Source organism: Mirounga leonina, unplaced genomic scaffold (assembly GCF_011800145.1).
Source record: "Mirounga leonina isolate KUSES-001 unplaced genomic scaffold, KU_Mleo_1.0 Mir_115, whole genome shotgun sequence".
Classification (NCBI taxonomy): Eukaryota; Metazoa; Chordata; class Mammalia; order Carnivora; family Phocidae; genus Mirounga; species Mirounga leonina.
Window position 1 is genome coordinate 45,733,103 of NW_023270268.1, and position 27,407 is coordinate 45,760,509.

The 27,407-nt window shown below is 37.7% G+C and overlaps 1 protein-coding gene across 1 annotated transcript in view; it reads right to left on the minus strand.

Moving 5' to 3' along the window:
- The window catches only part of IGSF10 (immunoglobulin superfamily member 10), a 66,069-nt gene extending 39,227 nt beyond the window's left edge, over positions 1-26,842 (minus strand). Inside the window, exons 1-4 of the mRNA XM_034997142.1 lie at positions 26,396-26,842; positions 25,742-25,990; positions 23,988-24,179; positions 22,281-22,410 (exon numbers count right to left, since the gene is read on the minus strand). Of these exons, the coding sequence (XP_034853033.1) occupies positions 22,281-22,410; positions 23,988-24,178 (321 nt within the window). The 5' untranslated portion in view covers position 24,179; positions 25,742-25,990; positions 26,396-26,842. The remainder of the gene's footprint in view (positions 1-22,280; positions 22,411-23,987; positions 24,180-25,741; positions 25,991-26,395) is intronic.
- Between the last annotated feature and the right edge of the window lie 565 nt (positions 26,843-27,407).

Genomic DNA, 27,407 nt, shown 5'->3' on the forward strand with positions numbered 1-27,407 from the left:
TCATGGATCAGAAGAATAAACATTGTTAAAATGTCTGTGCTACCCAGAGCAATCTATACCTTCAACACCATCCCAATCAAAATTCCAATGACATTTTTCAAAGTGCTGGAACAAACAATCCTAAAATTTGTATGGAATCAGAAAAGACCTTGAATTACCAAGGAAATGTTGAAAAAGAAAAACAAAGCTAGGGGCATCACGCTGCCTGGTTTCAAGCTATATTACAAAGCCATGATCACCAAGACAGCATGGTACTGGCACAAAAACAGACATATAGACCAATGGAACAGAATAGAGAGCCCAGATATGGACCCTCAATTCTATGGTCAAATAATCTTTGACAAAGCAGGAAAAAATATGCAATGGAAAAAAGACAATGAATGGTGCTGGGAAAATTGGACAGCTATATACAGAAGAATGAAACTCGACCATTCTCTAACACCATACACAAAGATAAACTCAAAGTGGATGAAAGACCTCAATGTGAGACAGGAATCTATCAAAATCCTAGAGGAGAACATAGGCAGTCACCTCTTCGATATCGGCCACAGCATCTTCTTTCAAGATACATCTCCAAAGGCAAGTAAAACAAAAGCAAAAGTGAACTTTTGGGACTTTATCAAGATAAAAAGCTTCTGCACAGCAAAGGAAACAGTCAACAAAACAAAGAGGCAACCCGGAGAAGATATTTGCAAATGACACTACAGATAAAGGGCTGATATCCAAGATCTATAAAGAACGTCTCAAACTCAACACCCAAAAAAACAAATAAGTCAAAAAATGGGCAGAAGACATGAACATAAACTTCTCAAAAGAAGACATACAAATGGCTAACAGACATATTAAAAAATATTCATCATCATTAGCCATCAGGGAAATTCAAATCAAAATCACATTGAGATACCACCTTACATCAGTTAGAATGACAAAAATTGACAAGGCAAGAAACAACAGATGTTGGAGAGGTTGTGGAGAGAGGGGAACCTTCTTACACTGTTGGTGGGAATGCAAGTTCATATAGCCACTTTGGAAAACAGTGTGGAGGTACCTCAAAAATTTAAAAATAGAGCTACCCTATGACCCAGCAATTGTACTCCTGGGTATTTACCCCAAAGACACAGATGTAGTGAAAAGAAGGGCCATATGCACCCCAATGTTCATAGCAGCAATGTCCGCAATAGCCGAACTGTGGAAAGAGGTGAGATGCCCTTCAACAGATGAGTGGATAAAGAAGATGTGGTCCAAATATACAATGGAATATTACTCAGCCATCAGAAAGGATGAATACCCAACTTTTGCATCAACATGGATGGGACTGGAGATTATGCTAAGTGAAATAAGTCAGGCAGAGAAAGTCAATTATCATATGGTTTCACTTATTTTTGGAACATAAGGAATAGCGTGGAGGACATTAGGAGAAGGAAGGGAAAAATGAAGGGGGGCGTATTGGAGGAGAGATGAACCATGAGAGACTAATCACGCTGAGAAACAAATTGAGGGTTTTAGAGGGGAGAGGAGTAGGGGGATGGGTTAGCCCGGTGATGGGTATTAAGGAGGTCACATACTGCATAGAGCACTGGGTGTTATACGAAAACAATGAATGTTGGGACACTACATCAAAAACTAATGATGTATTGTATGGTGACTAACATAATAAAATAAAATTAAATTTAAAAAAATGGAAATAGGTTAAGAGAAGCCAGTGACATCATCAAGCATAATAACATTCACATTATATGGCTTCCATAGGAAGAGAGAGAAAAGGGGGCAGAAAATTTATTTGAAGAAACAGCTGAAAACTTCCCTGACCTGGGGAAGGAAGCAAACCTAGATCTAGGAGGCACTGAATGCCCCTCAAAAAAATCAACCCAAGGAGGTCCACACCAATACAGACAGTATTTAAAATGGCAAGAAGAGGGGCACCTGGGTGGCTCAGTCATTAAACATCTGCCTTTGGCTCAGGTCAGGATCTCAGGGTCCTGGGATCAAGCCCCACACTGGGCTCCTTGCTCAGCGGGAAGCCTACTTCTCCCTCTCCCACTCCCCCTGCTTGTGTTCCCTCTCTCACTGTGTCTCTCTCTGTCAAATAAATAAAATCTTAAAAAAAAATAAAAACTGAAATGGCAAGAAGTAGTGATAAAGAGAATTTTAGGAGCAGAAGGAAATAATCCCATAAGGCTATCAGCTGATTTTTCAGCAGAAACTTTGCAGGCAAGAAAAGGATGGCATGATATATTCAAAGTGCTAAAAGGAAAAAATCTGCAGTCAAGAATATTCTATCCAGCAAGCATATCATTCAGAATAGGAGAGATAAAGAGTTTCCCAAACAAAAGTTAAAGGAATTCATCACCACTAAACCAGCCTTACATGAAATGTTAAAGGAGATTCTTTGAATGGAAAGGAAAGACCATAAATAGCAGTAAGAAAAATAGGAAAGGAAAAAAATTTCACAGGTATATTTAAACATAATAAAAGTAGTAGATTAGTTATTTATGAAAGCAGTATGGAGGTTAAAGCACAAAAAAGGCAATAAAATCAAGTATATCTATAAAAATCAATTGAGAAGGGGCACCTGGTTGGCTCAGTTGATTAAGCATCTGCCTTCAGTTCCGGTCATGATCCCAGGGTCCTGGGATCAAGTCCCACATCGAGCTCCCTGCTCATCGGGGAGCCTACTTCCCCCTCTCCCTCTGCTGCTCCCCTGCGTGTGCTATCTCTCTAATAAATAAATAAAGTCTTTAAAAAAATCAATTGAGGGAATCATAAATAAAAGGATGTAAAGTCGACACTACATACCTAAAATGTAGGGGAGCAAAAATTTAAGTTTGAAACTAGAAGTCTAACAATACTAAGCAGCCATCAACATAATATAGACTGTTATATGCATAAGATGCTACATACAAAGCTAGTGGTAACCACAAATACAAAATCATTAACAGATACACAAAAAAATAAAGAAAAAGGAATCCAAGCACATCACTAAAGAAATCCATCAAACCAAGAGAAGACAGCAAGAGAAGAAAAGTGAAAAACTGCAAAAACAATCACAAAACAAGTAACAAAATGGCAATTAGAACATACCATTTGATAATTACTTTGAGTGTAAATGGACTAAATGCTCTAATCAAAAGACAGGGTGACAGAATGGATAAAATAACAAAACCCAACTAACTATATGCTGCTTACAGAGACTCATTTCAGACTTAAAACACATGCAGATTGGAAGTGAAGGGATGGGAAAACATCATGCAAATGGAAATGAAAGTGAAGGTGGCAGTACTTAGATAACATTGACTTTAAGACAAAAACTAATAAGAGACAAAGAAGTCACTATGTAATCAAAAGGAACAATCCAACAAGAAAATATAACAGCACTAAATATTTATGCACCTAACATGGGAGCAAATACATAAAACAGTTATTAACAAACATAAAGAAAGTAATCAATAGTAATACAATAATTGTAGGGGACTTTAGCACTCCCTTTATATCAATGGATAGACCATTCAAAGAGAAAATCAACAAAGGAACAGAGGCTTTGAATGACACATTGGGCCAGATGGATCTAACAGATATATTCAGAACATTCCATTCAAAAACAGTGGAATACATATTCTTTTCAAGTCACATGGAAAGGTCTCCAGAGATCATGATAGGCCACAAAACAAGTCTCAAAAAAAGACTGAAGGTCTACCATGCATCTTTTCTAACTACAACACTATGAAACTAGAAATCAACCGCAAGAAAAAAATCTGGAAAGAACACAAATTCATGGAGTTTAAAGAACATGCTACTCAACAATGAATGGGTCAACCAAGAAATTAAAGAGAAATAAAAAAAATACATGAACACAATGAAAACGAAACACAGCAGCCCAAAATCTTTGGAATGAAGCAAAAGCTGTTCTAAGAGAAAAAATTTATAGCAATACAGGCCTACTTCAAGAAGCAAGAAAAATCTTAAATAATCTAATATTACAACTAAAGGAGCTAGAAAAAGAACAAAACCCCAAATCAATACAAGAAAGGAAGGAACTAATAAAGATTAGAGCAGAAATAAATGAAATAGAAACTAAAAAACAAACAAAAAACCCACAATAGAACAGATAAATGAGACCAGGAGCCACTGCTTTGAAAAGATCAACAAAATTAATAAAGCTTTAGCTGGACTCATAAAAAAAAAGGATTCAAATAAAATCAGAAATGAAAGAAGAGAAACACCACAGAAATACAAAGGATTATAAGAAAGTATGAAAAATTTTTTGCCAAGAAATTGGACAACCTAGAAAAAAATGGAGGAATTCCTAGAAACATATAACCTCCCAATACTCCTAGAAAGAGAAAATTTGCAGAAACTGATTAATCTGTTTCATTGCCATTAGCAATGAAATTGAATTAGTAATAAAAAAACACCTCCCAATAAAATGAGGTCTAGGACCAGATGACTTCACAGGTTAACATCACCAAACACGTAAAGAGGAGTTAATACCTATTCTTCTCAAACTATTCCAAAAACATAGCAGAGAAAGGAAAACTTCCAAATTCATTCTATGAGCCAGTATTATTACCCTTATACCAAAACCAGATAGAGACACTACAAAAAAAGAGAACTAAGGGCCAATACTCTGATGAACATAGATGCAAAAAATCCTCAACAAATTATTGGCAAACTGAATCCAACGATACAGTAAAAAAAAAATAAATAAATTTTAAAAATAAGCCATGATAGCCATGATCAAGTGAGATTTATTCCTGGGATGCAAGGCTAGTTCAAAATTTGCTAATCAATCAACATGATATGTGACATCAGCAAGAGAATGGACAAACACTATATGATCATTTCAATAGATACAGAAAAAGCATTTGACAAAGTACAACATCCATTCATGATAAAAACCCTTAACATAGAAAGGCCATATATGAAAAACCTACAGCTAGCATCATGCTCATTGGGGAAAAACAGAGCTTTTCCCCTAAGATCAGGAACAAGACAAGGATGTCCACTCTCACCACTTTTATTCAACATAGTATTGAAGTCCTAGCCACAGCAATCAGACAAGAAATAAAAGGCATCCAAATTGGTAATGCAGAAGTGAAACTTTCACTATTTGCTGATGACATGATAAGTAAATTCCATAAAGTTGTGGGATACAAAATTAACATACAGGAATCTGTTGGATAGGATATAGGGTAGTGAAGTAGCAGAAAGAGAAATTAAGACAACAATCCAATTTATAATTGCACTTACAATAACAAAATACCTACACATAAACGTAACCAAGGAAGTGAAAGAGCTGTACTCTGGAAACAGGTCTACAAAAGTCTAATGAAAGAAATTGAAGGGACACAAAGAAATGGAAAGATACACCATGCTTATGGATTGGAAGAACAAATATTGTTAAAATGCCCATACTACCCAAAGCAACCTATAAATTTAATGCAATCCCCGTCAAAATACTAACAGCATTTTTCACAGTATGGAACCACAAAAGACCCTCAATAGCCAAAGCAATCTTGAAAAAGAAGAACAAAACTGGAGGTATCACAATCCCAGGTTTTAAGATACACTACAAAATTGTAGTAATCAAAACAGTATGCTACTGGCACACACACACACAAAAAATAGACACATAGGTCAACAGAACAGAATAGAGCGCCCAGAAATAAACCCATGTTTATATGGTCAATTACTCTATGACAAAGGAGGCAAGAATATATAAAAGTAAAAAGTCTTTTCAACAAATGGTGTTGGGAAAACTCGACCACTTATATCATATACAAAAATAAACTCAAAATGAATTAAAGACCTAAATGAGACCTGAAACCATAAAAATCCTAGAAGGGAGCACAGGCAGTAATTTCTCTGACACTAGCCATAGCAACATTTTTCTAGATATGTCTCCTGAGGCAAAGGAAACAAAAGCAAAGATGAACTATTGGGACTATATCAAAATAAGAAGCCTCTGCATAGCAAAGGAAGCCATCAACAAAACTAAAAGACAACCTACAGAATGGGAGAAGATACTTACAAATGACACAGCTGATAAAGGGTTAGTATCCAAATAAATATAAAGAACTTCTACAACTCAACACCTGCCCCCAAAAGTAATCCAATTAAAAATGGGCAGAAGACACAAACAGACATTTCTCCAAAGAAGACATACAAATGGCCAACAGACACATGTAAAGATGCTCAACAGACATATGAAAAAATGTTCAACATCACTCATCAGAGAAATGCAAATAAAAACCACAATGAGATACCCCCTCACAACTGCCAGGAATGGCTACCATCTAAACCACAACAAACATGTGTTGGCAAGCATGTGGAAAAAAGGCATCTTTGTGTACTGTTGGTGGGAATGTAAAGTGGTGTAGCCGCTATGGAAAACATGGAGCTTCCTGAGAAAAAATTAAAGTAAAACTACCATATGTTCCAGTAATTCCACTACTATTTACCCAAAGAATACAAAACCACTAACTCAGAAACATATATGCACCCCTATGTTTACTGCAGCACTACTTACAATAACCAAGATATGGAAAAAACCCAGGTTTCTATTGATAAGTGAATGGATACACACACACACACACACACATACATACACACACACACAAAGTGAAATAAGCCAGAGAAAGACAAATACCATACAATTTTACTCACACATGGAATTTAAGAAACTAAACAAAGAAAAAAGACAAACCTAAAAATAGACTCTTAATTATAGAGAACTGATGGTTATCAGAGGGGAGGTTGGGGTTAGGGATGGGTGAAATAGGTGAAGGGGATTAGGAGTACACTTAACATGATGAACACTGAGTAATGTATAGAACTGTTCAATCACTATATTATACACCTGAAATGTAACACTGCATGTTAATTATACTGAATTAAAAATATATTTAAAAATTTTAATAAGATACAATACTTAAAAAATAAAAAGGAATGGAATTTTGATGCATGCTACAACATGCATGAATATGGAAGATATGCTATGTGAAATAGTCACAAAAAGACAAATATTGTTAAGATACCACTTATATGAGGAACATAAAATACTCAAAGAGAAAGAAAGAATACTGGTTATGAAGGGCTGGGGGGGAAAGAATGGGGAGTTATTATTTAATGGATATAGAGCTTTATTTTGAGAAGATGAAAAAGTTCTGGAGATGAATGGTGGTGATAGTTGCACAATAATGTGAAGGTACTTAATGTCACTGAACTATACATTTAAAAATGGTTAAAATGGTAAATTTTATATTTCACCACAATTAAATTCAACGATGTATACAAATAAATAAGAGACAAAGAAGGTCATAACATAATGATAAAGGGACGAATCCAACAGGAGGATATAACAATTGTAAATATGCACTAAAAACAGGGGCACCTAAATACATAAAGCATTTATGTATAATATATTAATAGACATAAAGGAAGAAATTAACACTAATACAATAATAGTAGGGGACTTTAACACCCACTTATACCAATGGATAGATAATCCAGACAGAACATCAAAAAGGAAAAAGTGGTTTGAATGACACATTAGACCAGACTGATCGATCAGATATGTACAGAACATTCCATCTGAAAACAATAGACTACACATTGTTTTCAAGTGCACATGGAACACTCTCCAAGATAGAGCACATGTTAGGCCATAAAACAAGTCTCAATAAATTTAAGAAGATGGAAATCATATCAGCCATCTTCTCTGACCATAATGGTGTAAAACTAGAAATCAATGAGAAGAAAAATGGAAAGAAAAACACCTGGAAGCTAAACAACATGTTAGTAAATAACCAATGAGTCAATGAAGAAATCAAAGAGGAAATAAAAAAATACCTGGAGACAAAAATAAAAAAACGATGTTCCAAAATCTTTGTGACACAGCAGAAGGAATTCTAAAGGAAAGTTTATAATGATACAGGCCCATCAGAAGAAACAAACAAACTTATCAAATAAACAATTTAACTTTACACCTAAAGATGCTAGGAAAAGAGCAAAATCTAAAGTTAGAAGAATAAAGAAAATAATAAAGGTCAGAGTAGAAATAAATGAGATGGAGACTAAAAAACAAAACCAAAACCAATGTAATTAAGAGCTGATTTTTTTAAAAAGATGAACAAAATTGATAAAACTTCTGCCAGACTCACCAAGGAAAAAGGCCCACGTAAATAAAATCACAAGTTAAAGAGAAGTTACAACCACAGATTACAAAAGGTCATTAAACAACTACAAAAAGTTTTATGCCAATAAATGGGACAAATTAGAAGAAATGAATTAATTCCTAGAAACAATCTTCCAAAACTTAATCAGAAAGAAATAGGAAACCTGAACAGACAGATTACCGGTAATGAAAATGAATCAGTAATCAAAAAACTATGAACCAAAGGCCAGGAGAAATGCCTACAAATTCATTTTATAAGGCTAGTATTACCCTGGTACCAAAACCAGACAAGAACATTATAAGAAATAAAATTACAGGCCAATATCACTGATAAGCATAGATGCAAAAATCCTCAATAAAATATTAGCAAAGTGAATTCAACATGACATTAAAAGACTCCTACACCATGATCAACTGGGATTTATTCCAGGGATGCAAGGATAATTCAACATCCGCAAATCAACATGATATGCCACATTAACAGAAATGATAAAAATCATATGACCATCTTAATAGATGCAAAAAAAAGCATTTGATAAAATCAAACAGCTATTTATAATAAAAGCCCTCAACAAAGTGGTTATAAAGGAAACATATTGAAGCATAACAAAGGCCATACGACAAACCCACAGCTAACATCATACTCAATGGTAGAAAGCTGAAAGTTTTTCCTTTAAAATCAGCAACAATCCAAGCTATATGCATCCTTACCATTTTTTATTCAACATAGTACTTGAAGCTCTAGGCATAGCAATCAGACGGGAGAAAGGAATAGAAATGATCCAAATTGGAAAAGAATAAGTAAAACTCTCCATTTGCAGATGACATGATACTTCATATAGAAAACTGGAAGGTTCATCAAAAAACTATTAGAATAAATGAGTTCAGGAAAACTGCAGGATCCAAACATAAAACACAGAAATCTATTGCATTTGTATACACTAATAAGGAAATAGCAGAAAGAGAAATTAAAGAAATAATCTCATTTACAATTATGTCAAAATATTCCTTTCAGGCATTAGTTTGGCTCCGAGAAACTCAAAGCCTTAGCTAATGACATCCTTAAACTCTTAAGTGGGCCACCTTCCGGTACACCTGGTTATTTTATGTCTAGGAACTATAGCCTCAGAAGTTGCAGATATCTAGAAAAAACAGCAAAATTTTACTAAGATTGTTTTGTGTCCTGAGGACCTTGGTTTGGTAACCATCAGGTTGGTGGCCCCAAAATAAGGCCAGACAGAAATGTGGGTTAACTCCATTTGTGGCTAGGGTCCAACCAAGCTTCTGTCAACCCTCAAGGGAATTAATAACCTAAAATACAATGGTCATTATGGGGAATGTTCCAATTATGTGTCATTTAAGAAGTGCCCTTGGAAGCAAGGGTTCCCAAATGAAACAGAAAGGGATACCTATTTCAATTGGGATTCAGAAGCCTCCAAAAATTTCAAAATTCCAAAATTTTGAATTGCAGATTCATTGAAAGATTCATTGCAAAGCATTAATGAAAAATTAAAGAGAGGGGCACCTGGGTGGCTGAATTAGTTAAGTGTCTGCCTTCAGCTCTGGTCATGATCTTAGGGTCCTAGGATCGAGCCCAGCCATCTGGTTCCCTGCTCAGTGGGGAGTCTGCTTCTCCCTCTCCCTCGCCCCCCGCCCCCACTCACTCTGTCTCTCTCTCTCTCTCTCTCTCTCTCAAGTCTTAAAAAAAAAAGAGAGAGAAAATTACCTTAAAGACTGTAAGACTGACATCCATTCTGAAGAGACTATTAAACAGTTACCTTTTTAAAATAAGACCATCCAAGGATATAGTCAATCCTCTTCAGATTATCTTTCACTCCTTGGTCAAAGGCCATAGTTAAAGAATGTCTTAAACCTAGAGAGGATTCTCAAGAGTTTTTGTAAATCGATTATTTCCTGAGCCCAGTCAAGAGAAACAAATAAAATTTCACATTGGCGCATCCTTTCCAAATCCAGACCAACTGGTTATTGATCCTTTCTTCTAGGAATAACTATTGCCTTCTTGTCTTTTTTTTTTTTTTATATCCTAGGAGCTTGGCTTGGCTTTCTGATTGCCTGGGAAACATAGGTTGTTAGTTCTTTCTTTGCCTATCTTTGGGAGAGACTCTAGATCTTGTGATAATAGTATCTTTTCACCATCTTTGACAATACCTCAGGAATTTAATACTGCCAGAAATATTTACTATTTGTCCCAGCTGACACCGGAATAGGTATTTGAAAAGATTTAATAACTTTATTGTCAAGTAAGCTTAATTTATTCCATCTACCAGAGAAACAAATTTAGATTCAACTTTTATAATAAATGAGTTTTGTACCTATTTCATGGCAGTAATTTAAAAACAGAAGGTATAAGTTCTCTACATCTGTTTCTTTGTTCATGTGTGTCATATATGTGTGTTGTAGATATATGGTATTTTCTACCTCCAGATGGTATTGCTAAAATTAATGTGTACAAGAGCTCTATTGAATTGGCTTAAAGAAAATTAAATGCTTATATGAATTAAATTGTCAAATATAATAGAAACAAACTAAAATGTTTTTCAAATTCACTTGATCTGGGAAGATCTTTAGCAAGTTTAAGTTTGTTGGTTTAATTAAAACGGGCATGTCTTTATAGTTATCAAACTTTGAATATAATACAGATAATCCACTTCTATTCTGCCAAATTTACTTAATTCATGTTACATCTGTTGCAATTTGTCAGCAAAAATTACTTAGAATGATAGTTGATTTTCTTTGATGTCTCATGAAGTTTTCATGGGTAATCTAGATATAACTGTCAAGTACAAATAGATTGAATAGACAAAAAGTTTTAAAAGTTTTCCAAATCTTCTTGGTACCTTGAAAACTTAAAGTTTTGCTAAGTGATGAGTGAAGGTGAACTCACTGAATATCTAGATCATTTCCTGATAAGATTAAAAAAATGAAACAATAACTACTAAACATAGGTTTATCTACTTTTGGCTTCTTGTTATGGAAAAATTAAGATATTTGGATGTTAGTGCTCTATTGGAAAACTGCATAAGGTATATGTTTCTAGGAATTATACAATGTATTCATAAATTTGCAAATTTAAGGAATGTTAGTATAACAAACAGTTCACAATTGCTTACTTATTTTTCACTAGAAATTAAGGTTTCCAAGGGTTAAGAATTCTAAATAGTATATGTAAATAAAGCTCATAGAAATAATAAGGGAAACATCTTCATATGCCAGGAAAATAGGATATATTTTTGCTAAGATAAGGTATAAAGAATGTAATACATTTTGTTGATATTGAGGGAAGAGAAAGTAATTTTGTCCTAATTTGAGGCTAATCATTTAAAAAAGAAAAACAAAGCAAAATTGGAATGTAGAAAAGAGTTGTAGAAGGTTTGTGGAAAAAGAATCTTTGAAAATGAATTTTAATGTATAAATAAGCTGGCTAAATTAAAAGGAACTTAAAAATGAGTTTTAATATTAAAAGTAAGTTGGTACAAAATTAGAATTTGATTTTCTCACTGTTAAAAGAACAGTTTTCTTGGGGTTTTGGTCTGCTTTTGATAACAGATTGTAAAAGTTTCTTCATACTTAAAAGGTGAAATTTCATAATGGTCTGTGATTTTATTTAGGCAAGTGCTTTAAAATGATATATATATGGTTATAATATATATAATTTTATATATGATATATAATATATAATTTATATATGATATATATTATATATCATATATATAATTTATATATATATTTTAAGATTTTTAAGAATTTATTTGAGATAGAGGTTGAGCAAGAGAGCAGGAGCAGGGGAGCAGAGGGAGAGGGAAAAGCAGGCTCCCAGCTGAGCAGGGAGCCCAACACGGGGCTCGATCCCAGGACCCTGGGATCATGACCAGAGCTGAAGGCAGACACTTAACCTTAACTGAGCCACCCAGGTGCCCCTAATTATCAAATTCTAAATGAGGTCTTATTGATCTGGAATATTCCAAAGGATTTGTTAAACTAATTAGACTTATTTGATTCGTAAATTACATGGGAAGCATTGTCAAATAAGTAATACTAAGCCTTCTCTATTGTATTTGTAAAATTATGACACATAGATGGAATCCTTTCTGCTGCTGCAGTAAATGGCCCCTCATTACCAGACTTTTGCCATCCTCATGTCCTTGTAACATGGCAACAGTCTGCTTCCAAATCAGAGAAATTAAGATGGGTAAACAAAGGCTGTAAATTAAGTGAATAGTTGGGCCCATGGGAAACCGAAGATGGTTCTTCCTGGAAGAACCCAAGATAGTTCTTCCTGGCTCCCTGACAAACCCCATTTTTCATGTGTTTTGCATTCCTTAACCCATGGTAGTGCATTTAAAATGACTTCAATTATGAATAGATATTGATGGAGAGACTTCTATAAAGTTGTAAAGACAGGAGCACCTGGGTGGTTCAGTCGGTTAAGCGTATGACTCTTGATCTTAGCTAGGTCTTGATCACAGGGTCTTGAGTTCAAACCCTGAACTGGGGTCCATGCTGGGCATGGAGCTTACTTAAAAAAAAAAAAAAAATTGCAGCGGCTCCTAGGTGGCTCAGCTGGTTAATGTCTGCCTTCAGCTCAGGTCATGATCTCAGGGTCTTGGAATCGAGCCCTGTATCGGGCTTCCTGATCAGTGGGGAGTCTGCTTCTCCCTCTCCCTCTGCTTGCTGCTCCCCCTGCTTGTGCTGTCAAATAAATAAAATTTAAAAAAAAATTGCAAAGATAGTCTACCAATGTCTGACCTGTTAAATTCATAATCCTGGATAAACTTGTTGTTCCCAGAGTCTTCAGTCTTCCTTCTGGACACTCTGAACACCTGCAGCTGGACTTCATTCAACTGCCACTTAGTATGAGTTATCAATATGTTCTTGTTATTTTATGTGTGTGTTTTCTGGATGGATTGAAGCTTTCCGTTGCCACAAGGCTGATGCCCTCACAGTAGCAAATAAACTATTAGACAATGTGTTTCTCATTGGTGTACCTTCCCTAATCCCCAGTGATCAAGGCACTGACTTCACCAGGCACATCATGAGCCTTAACAAAAGCCTTGCAAACTTCTTGGAATTATCATTGCTCTTATCACCCTCAGTCATCAGGCATCAGAAAGAACTAATGATCCTCAAACTTAAAAATCTCTAAACCTGCTGAAGTTACTGGACTTCTTTGACCTAAGGTATTGCCTTTTGTCTTGCTGACCATTTGCAATATTCCCTTTAAGAAACAAACCCATTCCACACAAGAGAGTCACCAGCAGACCAGTGCCTATTGGCATAAACTTTCTGCTAATTGTCATCTTGTGCTGGTATGACCAGCCACTGTAAATCTCTAATGTCTTATGCTTAAGCCTATCATCAACAGGTTAAAAAAACCTTCCCAGATGTCAATCGGAAGGTCCCTGTTAGTCACAATCTGGAGTCGTGATTAGGTATTTTGGAAACATTATCAGAAGATAGTCCTCAAGCTCCATTGAAAGGGACCTTACCAAGTGCTTCTAACCTGGCATTGCTGCAAAACTACAAAGGATTGGATACGATACTCACAGCTGAAGAGAGCTCCACCTGACATCTGTTCCTGTATAGATGCTGGAGACTTCTGAATCAAATTGATAAGGAAGAGAGGTAGCTGACATTGAGGTAGATGGCTTCTGCCCAAAATGACAGATCAAAATTTCATACTTTAAACAAGAAAACCTCCTTCTTTTCCTTGTCTTTACTCTGGCATTGGTCTGGAAAGATAATGCCATCATCCATATCTCCCAGGCCATTGCTAAGGGCAGTAACCTTTCAGACTGCTGGATTTGTCAAAGCTTTTTATCTATCCTTGATGCTAGAGATCTCCTGGTACTCCTTATAAGTAATTCCTCTTCTATTCTCAATATCATTGCAGACTACAATCAGCCCCTCCCACACCCTTAGAAATCTCTTACCAAGTTCAACTTTCATGGCCAGAATATCCAGTGCCTTTTTACCTTTCTCCAATAATGACTGTACTTACCTATCTAAACACAAATACCTATGTAAATCTTAATATGTTTGCACCCCCATATTCCCATAATTATCTAGATCATATCTGTTCTCACCAAGAGAACTTACCAGCAGCACCCATCTTTGCAAGACATTTAGAACAACACTCTCAGGTTTAGGGATTCTCTTCTTATATGCATTGAAAACCTGACTGACTCTTGGCTTGAACCAGCAAATGCAGCAGTCCCTGTGAACAAATCCATTAATAGTACCTCCCTAATGGTAATGGTCTGTGTGCCAACAGGATTTATCTTTTTCTGTGATGGTTATAATTCTTCTTGGACCTACGAATGTCTAGATGGCTGGCACACAAGCTGGGCAATGCCTTCTAGGTTATCTAACTGTGCCCTTAACTTTCCATAGACAACTAAGATACTTCATTAGTTAACTCTCCTGTATTTACATCACTGAGTTAGAAAAGACCTATGAGGAGGCATTCATAATTCAGGAATTGCTTTCTTTGGCAGGGCCATAATTCCCTAGTTAGGAGTGAAAATAAATAAAGATATGATCAGGAACTTCTTAACTCGCGAAGATACTGCAGATTCCATTGCTAAGACAAGAGCTGCCCAACAAAGATTCTTAGGCTCTCTGGCCAACATAGTTCTTGATAATAGGATAGCCCTTGACTATCTTTTAGCTGAGCAAGGATATATCTGTCCTATGGTCAACACAACCTGCTGCACCTGAATTAACACTTCTGGGGGAAGTTGAAACTCAATTACATAAAATCACTAACAGAAGATTTGGCTTAAAAAGGTAACTCCTTCAACGGGGGTTTTTATTTGACCTATTTGATTTTGATTCATATGAGTCTTGTGGACCATGGCTCTGAAGTGCCCTCTACACATTGGAAATTATTTTGCTTATAGTTATAATCTCCCTGGTATATAAGATCCTCTTAAAATTTTTAAATTCATTCAGGTGTAAGGGGGAGATGGCAGCGGAGTAGGAGGACCCTAGGCTCTTCTCATCCCACAAATACAACTAGATAACTATCAAATCATCCTAAAACCCTCAGAAATCTATCTGAAGACTGGCAGAACAAACTCCATACCTGAAGGTAGAGAAGAGGCCACATCGAAGAAGATAGAAAGTACAGAGATGCAGCTTGGGAGAGGTATGGATTGTGGCTGCTGTGGTGGGGAGCTGCAGTCATGGAGAAGGGCAGAAGACAGACCAACAGGGGACTGCATGGGGAAAATGAATGCCCATAGCAACTGGCCTGGAAAGTGAGAGGGCCCGAATTTTGTGAGTTCTTGCAACTAGCAGGGCTTTAAACCTGGAGTTTTAAGGGTTGGTGTGCTCAGTTCTGGGAGAGATTGGAAGGCATTGAGGCTTTACTTGGAAAGAAGCAAGGGCAAACAGCCCACAGACATATACTGTGGATCTGAAGAGTGCCTGGGGTGCAACTAGAGGTTTATGTCCCAGAGGTGCAGTGTTCACAGAGAGACTCCTCCAGGAACAAAGAAACTGGAAGGCTCTATTTCCCTCCCCTGCACCTCAGCATAAGCACAGGGCCACCCAGGGGAACCAATGCAGCACCAGTACTCACTACCTAACTTGCTTACACCAAGCCCCACCTGCCTGAGCTCCAGAAGAACTGCCCTTCCCAGTCAAGCTTGCCTCAGTCCCAGGGCAGTGGGCTGCCTCCCTCAGAAGACCAGCTCAAACCCCTGCCAACCCCATGTCTCTTGACCTGAGAGTTTTGTGTAGCTTCAGTTCTGGTGGCAGGGGCAACAGGTCTCATTTCACAAGCAAACCAGAGCACGCTTAGTTAAAACACACCACATTTAGGCCAGGGACCAAACACTGCCAACAACAGACAGAGCCTCTGCAGACAACTGGCCCGAAGGATAAAGCAGCCATGACACAATAGCAGAGCTCATGCAGCACACACTGGAGATACTCCTGGAGGCTCCACGCCCTGGGGAACAGGAGGCACTACACTGCAGGGCACTACAGGAACTCTTCTTCATAAAGCCATTACCCTCAATAACAGGAGACATAGCTGACTTTCCTAACACAGAGAAACAGGCACAGAGACCTAGACAAAATGAGAAGACAAAGGAATTTGCCACAAATGAAAAAACAGGACAAGGCCACTGCCAGAGTTCTAAGTAAAACAGATATAAGTAACATGCCTGATGGAGAATTTAAAGCAATGATCATAAGGATTCTCACTGGACTGGAGAAAAGAATAGAGGACATCAGTGACACCATTAACACAGAGATAAGGAATAACATAGCACAGATAAAGGGCTCAATAAACAAAATGAGAAACACAGTTGATGTAATGAACAGCACACAGGAAGAAGCAGAGGAACATATTAATGACCTAGAAGACAGAGTAATGGGAAGTAATCAAGCTAAACAAAAGAGAGAAACAAGAATTATGCAGAACAAAAATAGACTTAGGGAACTCAGTGACTCCATCAAATGTAATAACATTTTTATTATAGGAGTCCCAGAGGAAGAATAGAGAAATTGGGGCAGAGAACTTATTTGAAGAAATAATAGCTGAAAACTTCCCTAATCTCAGGAAGGAAACAGATATCCAGATCTAGGAGGCACAGAGAACCCCCAACAAAATCAACAATAACAGATCCACACCAAGATGTACTTTAATTAAAATGGCAAAATACAGTGATAAAGAAAAAAATTTAAAAGTAGCAAGACAAAGGAAAACAGTTACATACAAAGGAACCCCCCCCCCAACATAGGCTGTCAGCAGATTTTTCAGCAGAAACTTCCCAAGCCAGAAAGAAGTGGCATATATTCAAATTGGTGAATGGGAAAAACCTCTGTCCAGCAAGGCTAGCATTTATAATAGAAGGAGAAATAGTTTCCCCCCAAAACTAAAGAAGTTCATGACCATCAAAGCAGTTTTGCAAGAAATATTAAAGGGAACTCTTTGAGTGGAAAGAAAAGACCAAAAATGACAGTATGAAGGTAGAAAACAAAAAAGCAGTAAAAATGAATATTTATATAAAAAACCAGTCGAAGAACTCACACAATAAAATGATATAAAATATGATACCATATACCTAAAACATGGGGACCAGAGGAGTAAAGAATGGGTTCAGACTTAAAAGACCATCAACTTAATACAGACTACTATATGTAGAAGATGTTATGTACAAATCTAATGGTAACCACAAATCAAAATACCACTAATACATATGCAAAGAATCAATAGAAAGAAATCCAAAAATCTCACTAAAGAAAACCAGCAAACCATGAAAGAAGGGATCAGAGAAAATCTTCAGAAACAACTACATAACAAGTAATCAAATGGCAATAAGTATTTATCTCTCAATAATTACTTTGAATTTAAATGGACCAAACACTCCAATCAAAGATGCAGGGTGACAGATGGATTAAAAAAAAAAAAAAAAAAGACCCAGTACATGCTGCTTACAAGAGACTCATTTTAGACCTAAAGACAGCTGCAGATTGCAAGTGAGGGGATGGAGAACCATTTATTATGCAAATGGATGTCAAAAGAAAGCTGGAGTAGCAATACTTATATCAGGTAAAATAGGCTTTAAAACAAAGACTGTAACAAGAGACAACAAAGGGCACTATATAATAATAATGGCAACAATCCAACAAGGACATAACAATTGTAAATATTTATGCAGCCAACATGGGAGCACCCAAATACATAAAACAGTTAATAACAAATGACAGAACTAATCTAAAATAATACAGTAATAGTTGGGGACTTTAACACCCCACTTACATCAATGGACAGATCATCTAAACAGAAAATAAACAAGGAAACAATGGCTTTGAATGACAGACCGGACCAGATGGATTTAACAGATATATTTAGAACATTCCCTCCTTAAACAGCAGAATACACATTTTCAAGTGCACATGAAACATTCTCTAAAACAGGATACATATTAAGCCACAAAACCAGCCTCAACAAATACAAAAAGACTGAAGTCATACCATGTACCTTTTCTGACCACAACACTATGAATCTAGAGGTCAACCACAAGAAAAAGTCTGGAATGAGCACAAATACATGGAGGTCAAATAACATGCTACTAAACAATGAATGGGTCAGGAAATCAAGGAATAAAAAAGTACATAGAAACAAATGAAAATGTAAACACAATGGTCTAAAACCTTTGGGATGCAGCAAACACAGTTCTAAGAGGGAAGTTTATAGCAATACAGGCATAACTCAAGAAGAAAAATCTCATATAAACAACCTAATCTTACACCTAAAGGAGCTACAGAAAAAAACAAAACCCAAAACCAGCAGAAAAAAGAAAATAACAAAGATTAGAGCGGAAATAAATGATAAAGGAACTAAAAAAACAATAGAACAGATACAACGAAACCAGAAGTTGGTTCTATGAAAAAAATCAATAAAATTGATAAACCTCTAGACAGACTTATCAAAAAGAAAAGAGAAAGGACCCAAATAAATAAAATAACAGATGAGAGAGGAGAAATAACCACCAATACCACAGAAATACAATTAGAATATTATGAAAAACTATATGCCAACAAATTAGACAACCCAGAAGAAATGGATCAATTCCCAGAAACATAAAACCTACCAAAACTGAAATAGGAAGACACAGAAAACTTGAACAGACCAATAACCAGCAAGAAATTGAATGAATAGTCCAAAAGCTCCTAACAAACAAAAGTCCAGGGCCAGATAGAGGGCTTCACAGGTGAATTCTACCAAACATTTAACAAAGGGTTAATACCTACTGTTTTCAAACTACTCCAAAAAACAGAAAAAGTAGGAAAACTTCCAAATTCATTCTATGAGGCCAGCATTACCCTGATACTAACACCAGATAAAGACACCAGAAAAAAAGAGAACTACAGGCCAATATCTCTGATGAACATAGATGCAAAAATCCTCAACAAAATACTAGCAAACCAAATCCAACAATACATTAAAAAAATCATTCACCCTGATCCAGTGGGATTTATTCCTGGGTTGCAAGAGTGGTTCAATATTTGCAAATCAATCAACATCACATCACATCAATAAGAGAAAGGATAAGACTATATGATCATTTCAATAGATGCAGAAAAAACATTTGACAAAGTACAACATCCATTCATGATAAAAACCCTCTACAAAGTAGGTTTGGAGGGAACATACTTTAACATAAGGCCATATATGAAAAACCCACAGCCAACATTATCCTCAGTGGGGAAAAATGGACAGCCCTTCCCCTAAGGTCAGGAACAAGACATGGATGTCCAGTCTCAACACTTTTATACAACACAGTATTGGAAGTCCTAGCCACAGCAGTCAGACAACAAAAAGAAATAAAAGGCATCCAAACTGGTAAGGTGAAATGAAACATTCACTATTTGCAGATGACACAATTCTATATATAGAAAACCTGAAAGACTCCACCAAAAAATTGTTAAAACTGATAATTCAGTCAAATCACAGGATATAAAATCAGTATACAGGAATCTGTTGCATTACTATACACCCATAATGAAGCAGAAGAGAAATTAAGAAAACAATTCCTTTTACAATTGCACCAAAAACAATAAGATAGTTAGGAATAAGCCTAACCAAAGAGCTGAAAGGCCTGTACCTGAAAATTATAATACATTAATGAAGAAATGGAAAAGGACACAAAAAAGTGGAATGACATTTTATGTTCAGGGTTTGGAAGAACAAATGTTATTAGAATGACCACACTGCCCAAAGCAATCTACACATTTAATGCAATCCCTATCAACATATCAACATTTTTCACAGAGTTAGAACAAACAATCCTAAAATTTGAGTAGAACCACAAAAGACCCCAAATAGTGAAAGCAATCTTGAAAAAGGAAAGCAAAGCTGGAGGCATTGCAATTCTGGACTTCAAGTTATATTATAAAACTATAAGCCATCAAAACAGTATGGTACTGGCACAAAAAATAGACACAAAGATCAATGGAACAGAGTAGAAGACCTGGAAATAAGCCCACAGTTATATGGTCAATTAATCTTCAACAAAGCATGAAAGAATATCCAGTGGGAAAAGGATAATCTCTTCAACAAATGGTGTTGGGAAAACTGGAGAGCCACATGCAAAAGAGTGAAACTGGATGACTTTCCTACACAATAGACAAAAATAAATTCAAAATGGATTAAAGACCTAAATGTGAGACCTGAAACCATAAAAACCCTAGAAGAGAGCACAGCCAGACATTTCCCTGACATCAGCCCTAGCGCTTTTTTGTAGATAGGTACCCTGAGGCAAGGGAAACAAAAATCAAAATGAACAATTGGGACTACACACACACACACACACATACACACACACACAAGCTTCTGCACAGTGAAGAAACCATCAACAAAACTAAAAGGCAAAATTTATGGTATGGGAGAAGATATTTGCAAATGACATATCCCATAAAGTGTTAGTATCCAAAATATACAAAGAACTTATAAAACTCAACACCCCAAAAACAAATAATCCAATTTAAAAAATGGGCAGAAGACATGAACAGACAGATCTCTTTTAGGGAAGACATCCAGATGGCCAACAGACACTTGAAAAGATGCTCAATATCACTTATTATCAGGGAAATGCAAAGCCAAACCACAATGAGGGATCCCCTTACACCTGTCAGAATGGCTAAAATTAACAACACAGGAAACAACAGGTGTCAGGATGTTAGAGGTAGGGAGCTCTTGTGCACTCTTGGTGGGAATACAAAGAGTGCAGCAACTGTGGAAAATAGTATGGAGATGGCTCAAGAAATTAAAATTAGAACTACCATACAATCCAGCAATTCCACTTCTGCATACTTATCCGGACAAAATGAAGACACTAATTCAAAAAAATATATGCACCCCTATGTTTACTGCGGCATTATTTACAATAGCCAAGGTATGGAAGCTACCTAAGTGTCCATCAACAGATAGATAAAGAAGATGTATATGTATATATGTATATGTGTGTCTACACACACACAAATATTTGGTCATAAAAAAGAATAAAATCTTGCCATTTGTGATAACATGGATAGAATAAAGGATAGTATGCTAAATGAAGTAAGTCAGAGAAAGGCAAGCACCATAAAATTTCACTTATTTGTGGATTCCAAAATACAAAAAAGATACAGACAGACTCATAGGTACAGAAAACATTCTGGTATTTGCCGGGGAGGGGGTGGGGTGGGGAAAATAGGGTAAGGGGATTGAAAGTTACAAGCTTGCAGCTATAAAATAAATAAATCATAGGAATGTGATGTACAGCATAGGGAATATAGTTAACAATACTGTAACAACTTTGTACCATGACAGATGGTAGCTAGATTTATCATAATCACTTCCTAATGTATATAAATGTTGAAGCACTTATATTGTACACCTGAAACTTGTGTAATATCGTATGTCAAATACACAGTGATAAAAAATGTTTTTTAAAGAATAAATCACATATGGTTGTGCTTTTCCTGAACAGCTTTTTTTTTCATATATTTAAAAAATTTGATAGGCATCTTCAATTGTGAGTTAGCTTCTCAAAATCTTTAAGTCCTACATATGTATCAGACATACTGATCTTTCCATATACATTTCCCCATGATCCCTTTTCTTATCCCTAGATGTGTTTTATCTTTACTTTGTCACTTACTGGAGTGATAATTCTTGTAATATTTGATGTATTCTTAGAAGTCCCCATAACTTCTCAAAATTTTTTGAACAAGTAAAAATTTTAAAAGTATATTTATGTAGAGAAAGCTAACTTCTGTCTAAGACAGCAAATCCCAGATGAACAGGACTAGAAGTAGCCTTTCTGGATTAAATTTTAAAGGTGTAGTAATCCCTGGGTATTGATTTTTTTTTTTTTCCTATTAGCCTAGATCTGAGAAAATGCCTCAGAATTTTCTTATTATTCTAATTTCCACATACTATTGCATTTAAAGAGCACTCAGTCTTGGACATCCTCCTTTGAGGTCTCCCTCTCATACACAGAATGTTGATTTTTGGGTTCCACTGGAATGGTCAGCATTCAAGGTACATCTCGCCTCTTGAACCTGCACTTCCCCTCCCCGGTCTTACCAGCAAGGCCTGCAAGTCTGAGAAGGTCTTAGCCGGGATTGTATGGATGCCGTTGCTGTGCAGCATTAGCAACTCCAATTTGTTCAGGCCAGAAAAATCCGTTTCTGTCAGTCTAACCAAGCTGTTGTACCTGAAATTAAAAGGTCAGGCATCAGCTAGGCCTGTCAGCTGCGGTTCAGATGTCAAAGCAACAGTGCGCGCGCACACGTCCACACACAAAGCCTGTACCTCCCTTTTTATTTTTTTTTTAAAGATTTTATTTATTTGAGAAAGAGAGAGAGCGAGCATGTGATGGGGGCAGAGGGAGAGGGAGAAGCAGGCTCCCCACTGAGCAGGGAGCCCAATGCGGGGCTCGATCCCAGGACCCCGGGATTGTGACCTGAGCCGAAGGCAGACTCTTAACCAACTGAGCCACTCAGGTGCCTCAATACCTCCCTTTTTATAACCTGTGCTCGAAGGAGAAAATCAAACGCTTGATATATATTGAGATTCATCAGATGCCACAGAAGGTCCACCCACTCCCCGGTCCTGGCAGTCTCGGTTACACTGTCCACATTCCCCTTCCCAGGACAAGCACATCCCTCCTCATTTTCGACCCTTTCTGCATATACTGTTCCTTCAGCTTGGGATGCCCTTGACTCGACTTCTCTCTACTTGTGACTCCTGGTCAGGCCCAGCCTGTTCTTTGAGGACATGCCCGCCCCCACCCCTTGCTTTTCCAGGTAGAATTTCTCACTATAAAGTAGTGGTTAAGAAACCTGGACTCTTAACCAAAGAGTTTGGCCAAATAGTTTGGCTAGGATTATGAACTTAGGCCTTGGTAGTCGGTCAACCCTGGGTAAAATCAGCAATCTTTCTAAGCCTCCATTTCTTCATCTATAAAATGCAAATAATAGAAGCGACTTAAAAGGTGTTCTGAGGATTGAGTGAATACATGGAGAGTCTTCGGTCAGTGCCAGATCACGGTAAGGGCCCAGTCAGTGTTAGCTATTATCATTAGTGATGGTTCCAAGGTAGTTTGTATGCACTCTGATGGTTCTTACTAATTGTACTGATTGTGCATCTGTCTTCTCCATATCACTCTAGCTTCTAGAAGTGAATAATACATCTTGTTCATTGTTGTATCCCTGGCATATAGTAGGTGCTCACTATTATCAAATGCATGATGTTAAATCTGACCGCATATGCATACACACACACACATACACCACAGTTTTTCACGAAACTTTAACATATAGTCACCTTTTAGCAGATTTAATTAGGTTTACATTTGTGAAAGAATTTTAAATAAGTCACTTTGCATGAAAAGAAGTCCAAGGACCTTACTAAAGGATCTAACCAACTTTTCATATATATCTTTTATATATAGGAGGACACTTCCAGTGTCCTATTATCTTGTCTAATTCTTAACAGATGCTATTTTCCAGCAAAAAGATAGCCAGAATGAAGTTCTTCTGTAATCCTGGGCCTCCCATCCTACGGAGAGTGATTTCAGGTTCTAGAACTTTCTCCTAGTAAAAGTTTACCAGGAAAATGTTGCTTATTTTCCCGTACAAACTTAAGAGCTTCCTGTGCTTATTTCAGACGAGAAACACTGTTAAAACAATTTTGGTTCATCTCCTAAATTCACAAGTTTTGTTTTGCTATTTTGGAGACAAAGCATCAGTGTGATCTCTCTTTGAGAAAGGGACAAGGGCCCCCACTCACCCTAAATTAATGCGCTCCACATCGGGTGAGATGCTGTCCGGGACAGAGGTCAGGTACCGAAACGTGCAGTGCACCTCTGTAGGAATGTAGCAGGCACAGCGGCGAGGACAGGCCTTGCCCCCAGGGCTGGCCACCAGGCACATCATGGAGGAGACCAGCAAGCAGGTGATTCCTCTGCCTTTCACCTTCATTCTGGGGGGGGGGGGAGAGGGAATCACACCTCAGAGTTATAGGTATGGTTTGAGCAAAGTTCCAACTACACACACTAAGTCTGGGAATCTGGGAGAGCTTTCTGAAAGGTCATAAGTAGCTAATTTCATTCATTCACAACTTGTATGGTAAAACTTACTCTTCACATAGCCTTGTGCTCAAGTGGGATATTAATTGTTGTGAAAATTCCTTCACAGCTTCTCACTTCTTAGTGAAAAGCAGTAATCCCTATGACTTAGAGATTCAAGGAAAGAAAAAAGAGAGACCATAACAAAGGTATTATGCCAACAGAAGGCTTAGTTTCCTGTTTATCCATTAGTTCTTTTAGACCAACTTTTAAAAAACTGATTATAAAACTAATCATAGAAAGTTTGGAAGCTGTAAATAAGTAGAAGAAAATTACTCATATTCCCACCACCCAGATATAATCATTAATATTTTGCTGTATTCCTTCCAGCCTTGTATAGGCGGTGTATGTTTCTGTGTGTATGTGTGAGTATATGTGATCAAACGAAATTTATAACACATTTTATTCATTGAATATATAAGGTCTGTTTTTTGCTTCATTAAACCTTCTTCAAAAACATTTTTAAGAGCTATAATACTCCACTGGAAGGGTGAATAAATCTCAAACATGTCCTCTAGTCCTTGCCAAAAAATACACATTGCACACTTCACTGCCATGTAATGACCATAAGCCACAGTAACTTACTCGATGAGAGAACTTGAGCCTTGCACCTACACTGGAATGGGCCACCCTGACCCCTGGAACACATGCTGCTGGGTGCTTTTGCTTTGCTTAGAACGTCCCTCTGTACCTTTCCTTGGTCCCTCCTCCACCTCCACCTCCCCCCCTCCACTTCCTCCTCCCCCTCCTCCTCCTTCACCTCCTCTTGTCTGCCATGGGAGTCGGGGAGCATCATCAGGGAAGAAATATGTTCAACTTCTTGGAAAAATGATCTCTATTACCCATGTGTGGGGCAAGCTGAGGGATCCAAACCTAATTTTCTCTTGGAATTCAGAATATACACGGATTGCAATAAAATTTTTATTGTGCTTTTCTAAGAAAAGTGACCTTCGTAATTTATAAATCTCAACATTCCTCAGGATAATAGAATGGTTTCTTTGGGATTATACCAGCAACTATCCTTTAGCCATAAACAACGCTAAAAAGAGTTGCAGAATTGCTAGTCTTCATATACATAAAGATAATGGAATTATCATCAGAATTTAGTCCAAATTAAAATTTAATATAGGATTAATCACATGACTTTTGTCATTATAACCATCCAATTACAAAAATTTCAAGTAAACATATGATTGGAGACAGCATTTCCACCTTCCATCATTAGTTAAGCAAAAAAACAAATGAACAAATGATGAGACAAAGGTAATTCTCTCATTCAGCTAGAAAACAGAAGTTCTGGGTTATGCCCACATGAGAGTTATTTAAAAGAATCACAACTCTACAAGAACATATGGACAGTGCATTCTCACAAATTTAAACCTGAAAATGTATATAACGAAATAGAAATTAACAGTACCTGAGCTCTTTCCTGGTTCTGAATCCTCTCCTGACCCAGGCAGAGACAGAAAATCTTAGCAGGAAGTGGAAAACTGTATCCAAAACTGAGGGAGGACAAGTTCTCTGCTCCCCAAAATGAGCAGATGGCTTAGGCTTTTCGGCTTGCCGCTCAGGAGTGATACTCTGGAGAGAGACCTGGAGGGCGTCCACAGCTTCAGCGAATTCTAACCCGTGTGTGCCCACATTAATCCAGAATACAGAAACATTCCTGTTATTATAATTGTTACAGAAACAAAAGACAAAGTGGAAGTTTTAAAATTTCCTTTCCCTAAAGTTGTCATTGAAATATAACTATTAATATCACTCCATTTTTTCCCCCCAGGTCCCAGGAGTTTCTCTGTTTTTGGACAGATCTGTCATAGATGCCCACAATACGGGTCTCCAGCTACTGAATTAATCTTTGCCCAGAGTGCATCTTTTGCCTGGCGTCAGTCACTGAAGAGGTGACTTGCTCCTGCTTGCTTTAATGGCCCCTCGCTCCGCAGGGCGTCCTCCCCTTGCGCTCGCAGGAGCTGCCTCCTGCAGCGGACTCGCTGCGTTCCCACGCCCAGCCCCTAGTCGCTCGGCCGTCCCGTCCGTCCCCCTCCAGGAAAGGATTGGCGGAGCAGCTCACCTCTTTGCCCAGGTGACCAATGGGCTCCCGCGGTCAGCAGTGTCCCAAGCTCAGCCGCCGGGTCTCGGGACCTTCCAGAGCGGAGGAGGGAAGGCGGGGCGGGGACCGTGGTGACGTTGACTTATGTGTCTGGGGACTCCGCCGGGGCTCTGCGGCGCCCGGAAAATAAACGACCACCAAGCTCCTCTTTATTTTTAAGAGAGCGCGAGACGCCTGTTTGCCTCTGTCTCACTTCCTCCTAGACTTCTAATTCCCGTGTAAGTGGGAGCCGGTGGGCAGGACAGTTTCAGTGGCTGGACGTTCATGCCCACGTTGATCTCCTTCACTGTTGACAGGTGGGCCTATGGGTTTCAGAGTTTGGCTGAGTCACCACCATCTGTAGCTCCCCCAGGTTCTGCCCGAAGGCTGACAGTTGGCGAGGATAACCTGTGATACCTGCAGTTTGAATCTCCTGTTTGGCCCATTTGGAGAAACTCTCTTGTGAAAAGGATCATTAGAGAACTGGATTTAAATGCAATGATTTGTTCGGGTTGTGTTCCCCCCACCCCCATCTCCACCCCCACTGTCCAGGAATTGCCACTAGCCACTGGGACCTTGTTTAATAGCTCCTGCAATTGTAGACCGGGCTTCCAATGTTTTGACTCATAAACACTGAGTTAATATAACTAAAATGACCTTGTTTCACTTTCTCTGGTTATACTGTATATAAGATTTGATGGGAATTTGAAATGAATACTTCAGAACCGTGGAACTCAGGGACAAACAATATCAGCCTCACTTGGGACCTTGTTAAAAAAAAGAAAGAGTTCTCTGGGCGCCTGAGTGGCTCAGATGGTTGAACGTCTGCCTTTGGCTGGGGTCGTGATCCCGGGGTCCTGGAATCGAATCCCACATCGGGCTCCCTACTCCTTGGGAAGCCTGATTCTCCCTCTGCCTCTGCCTCTCTGTCTCTCATGAATAAATAAAAAAAAAAATAAAAATAAAAAAAAATTCTCAGACTCCATCCCAGAAC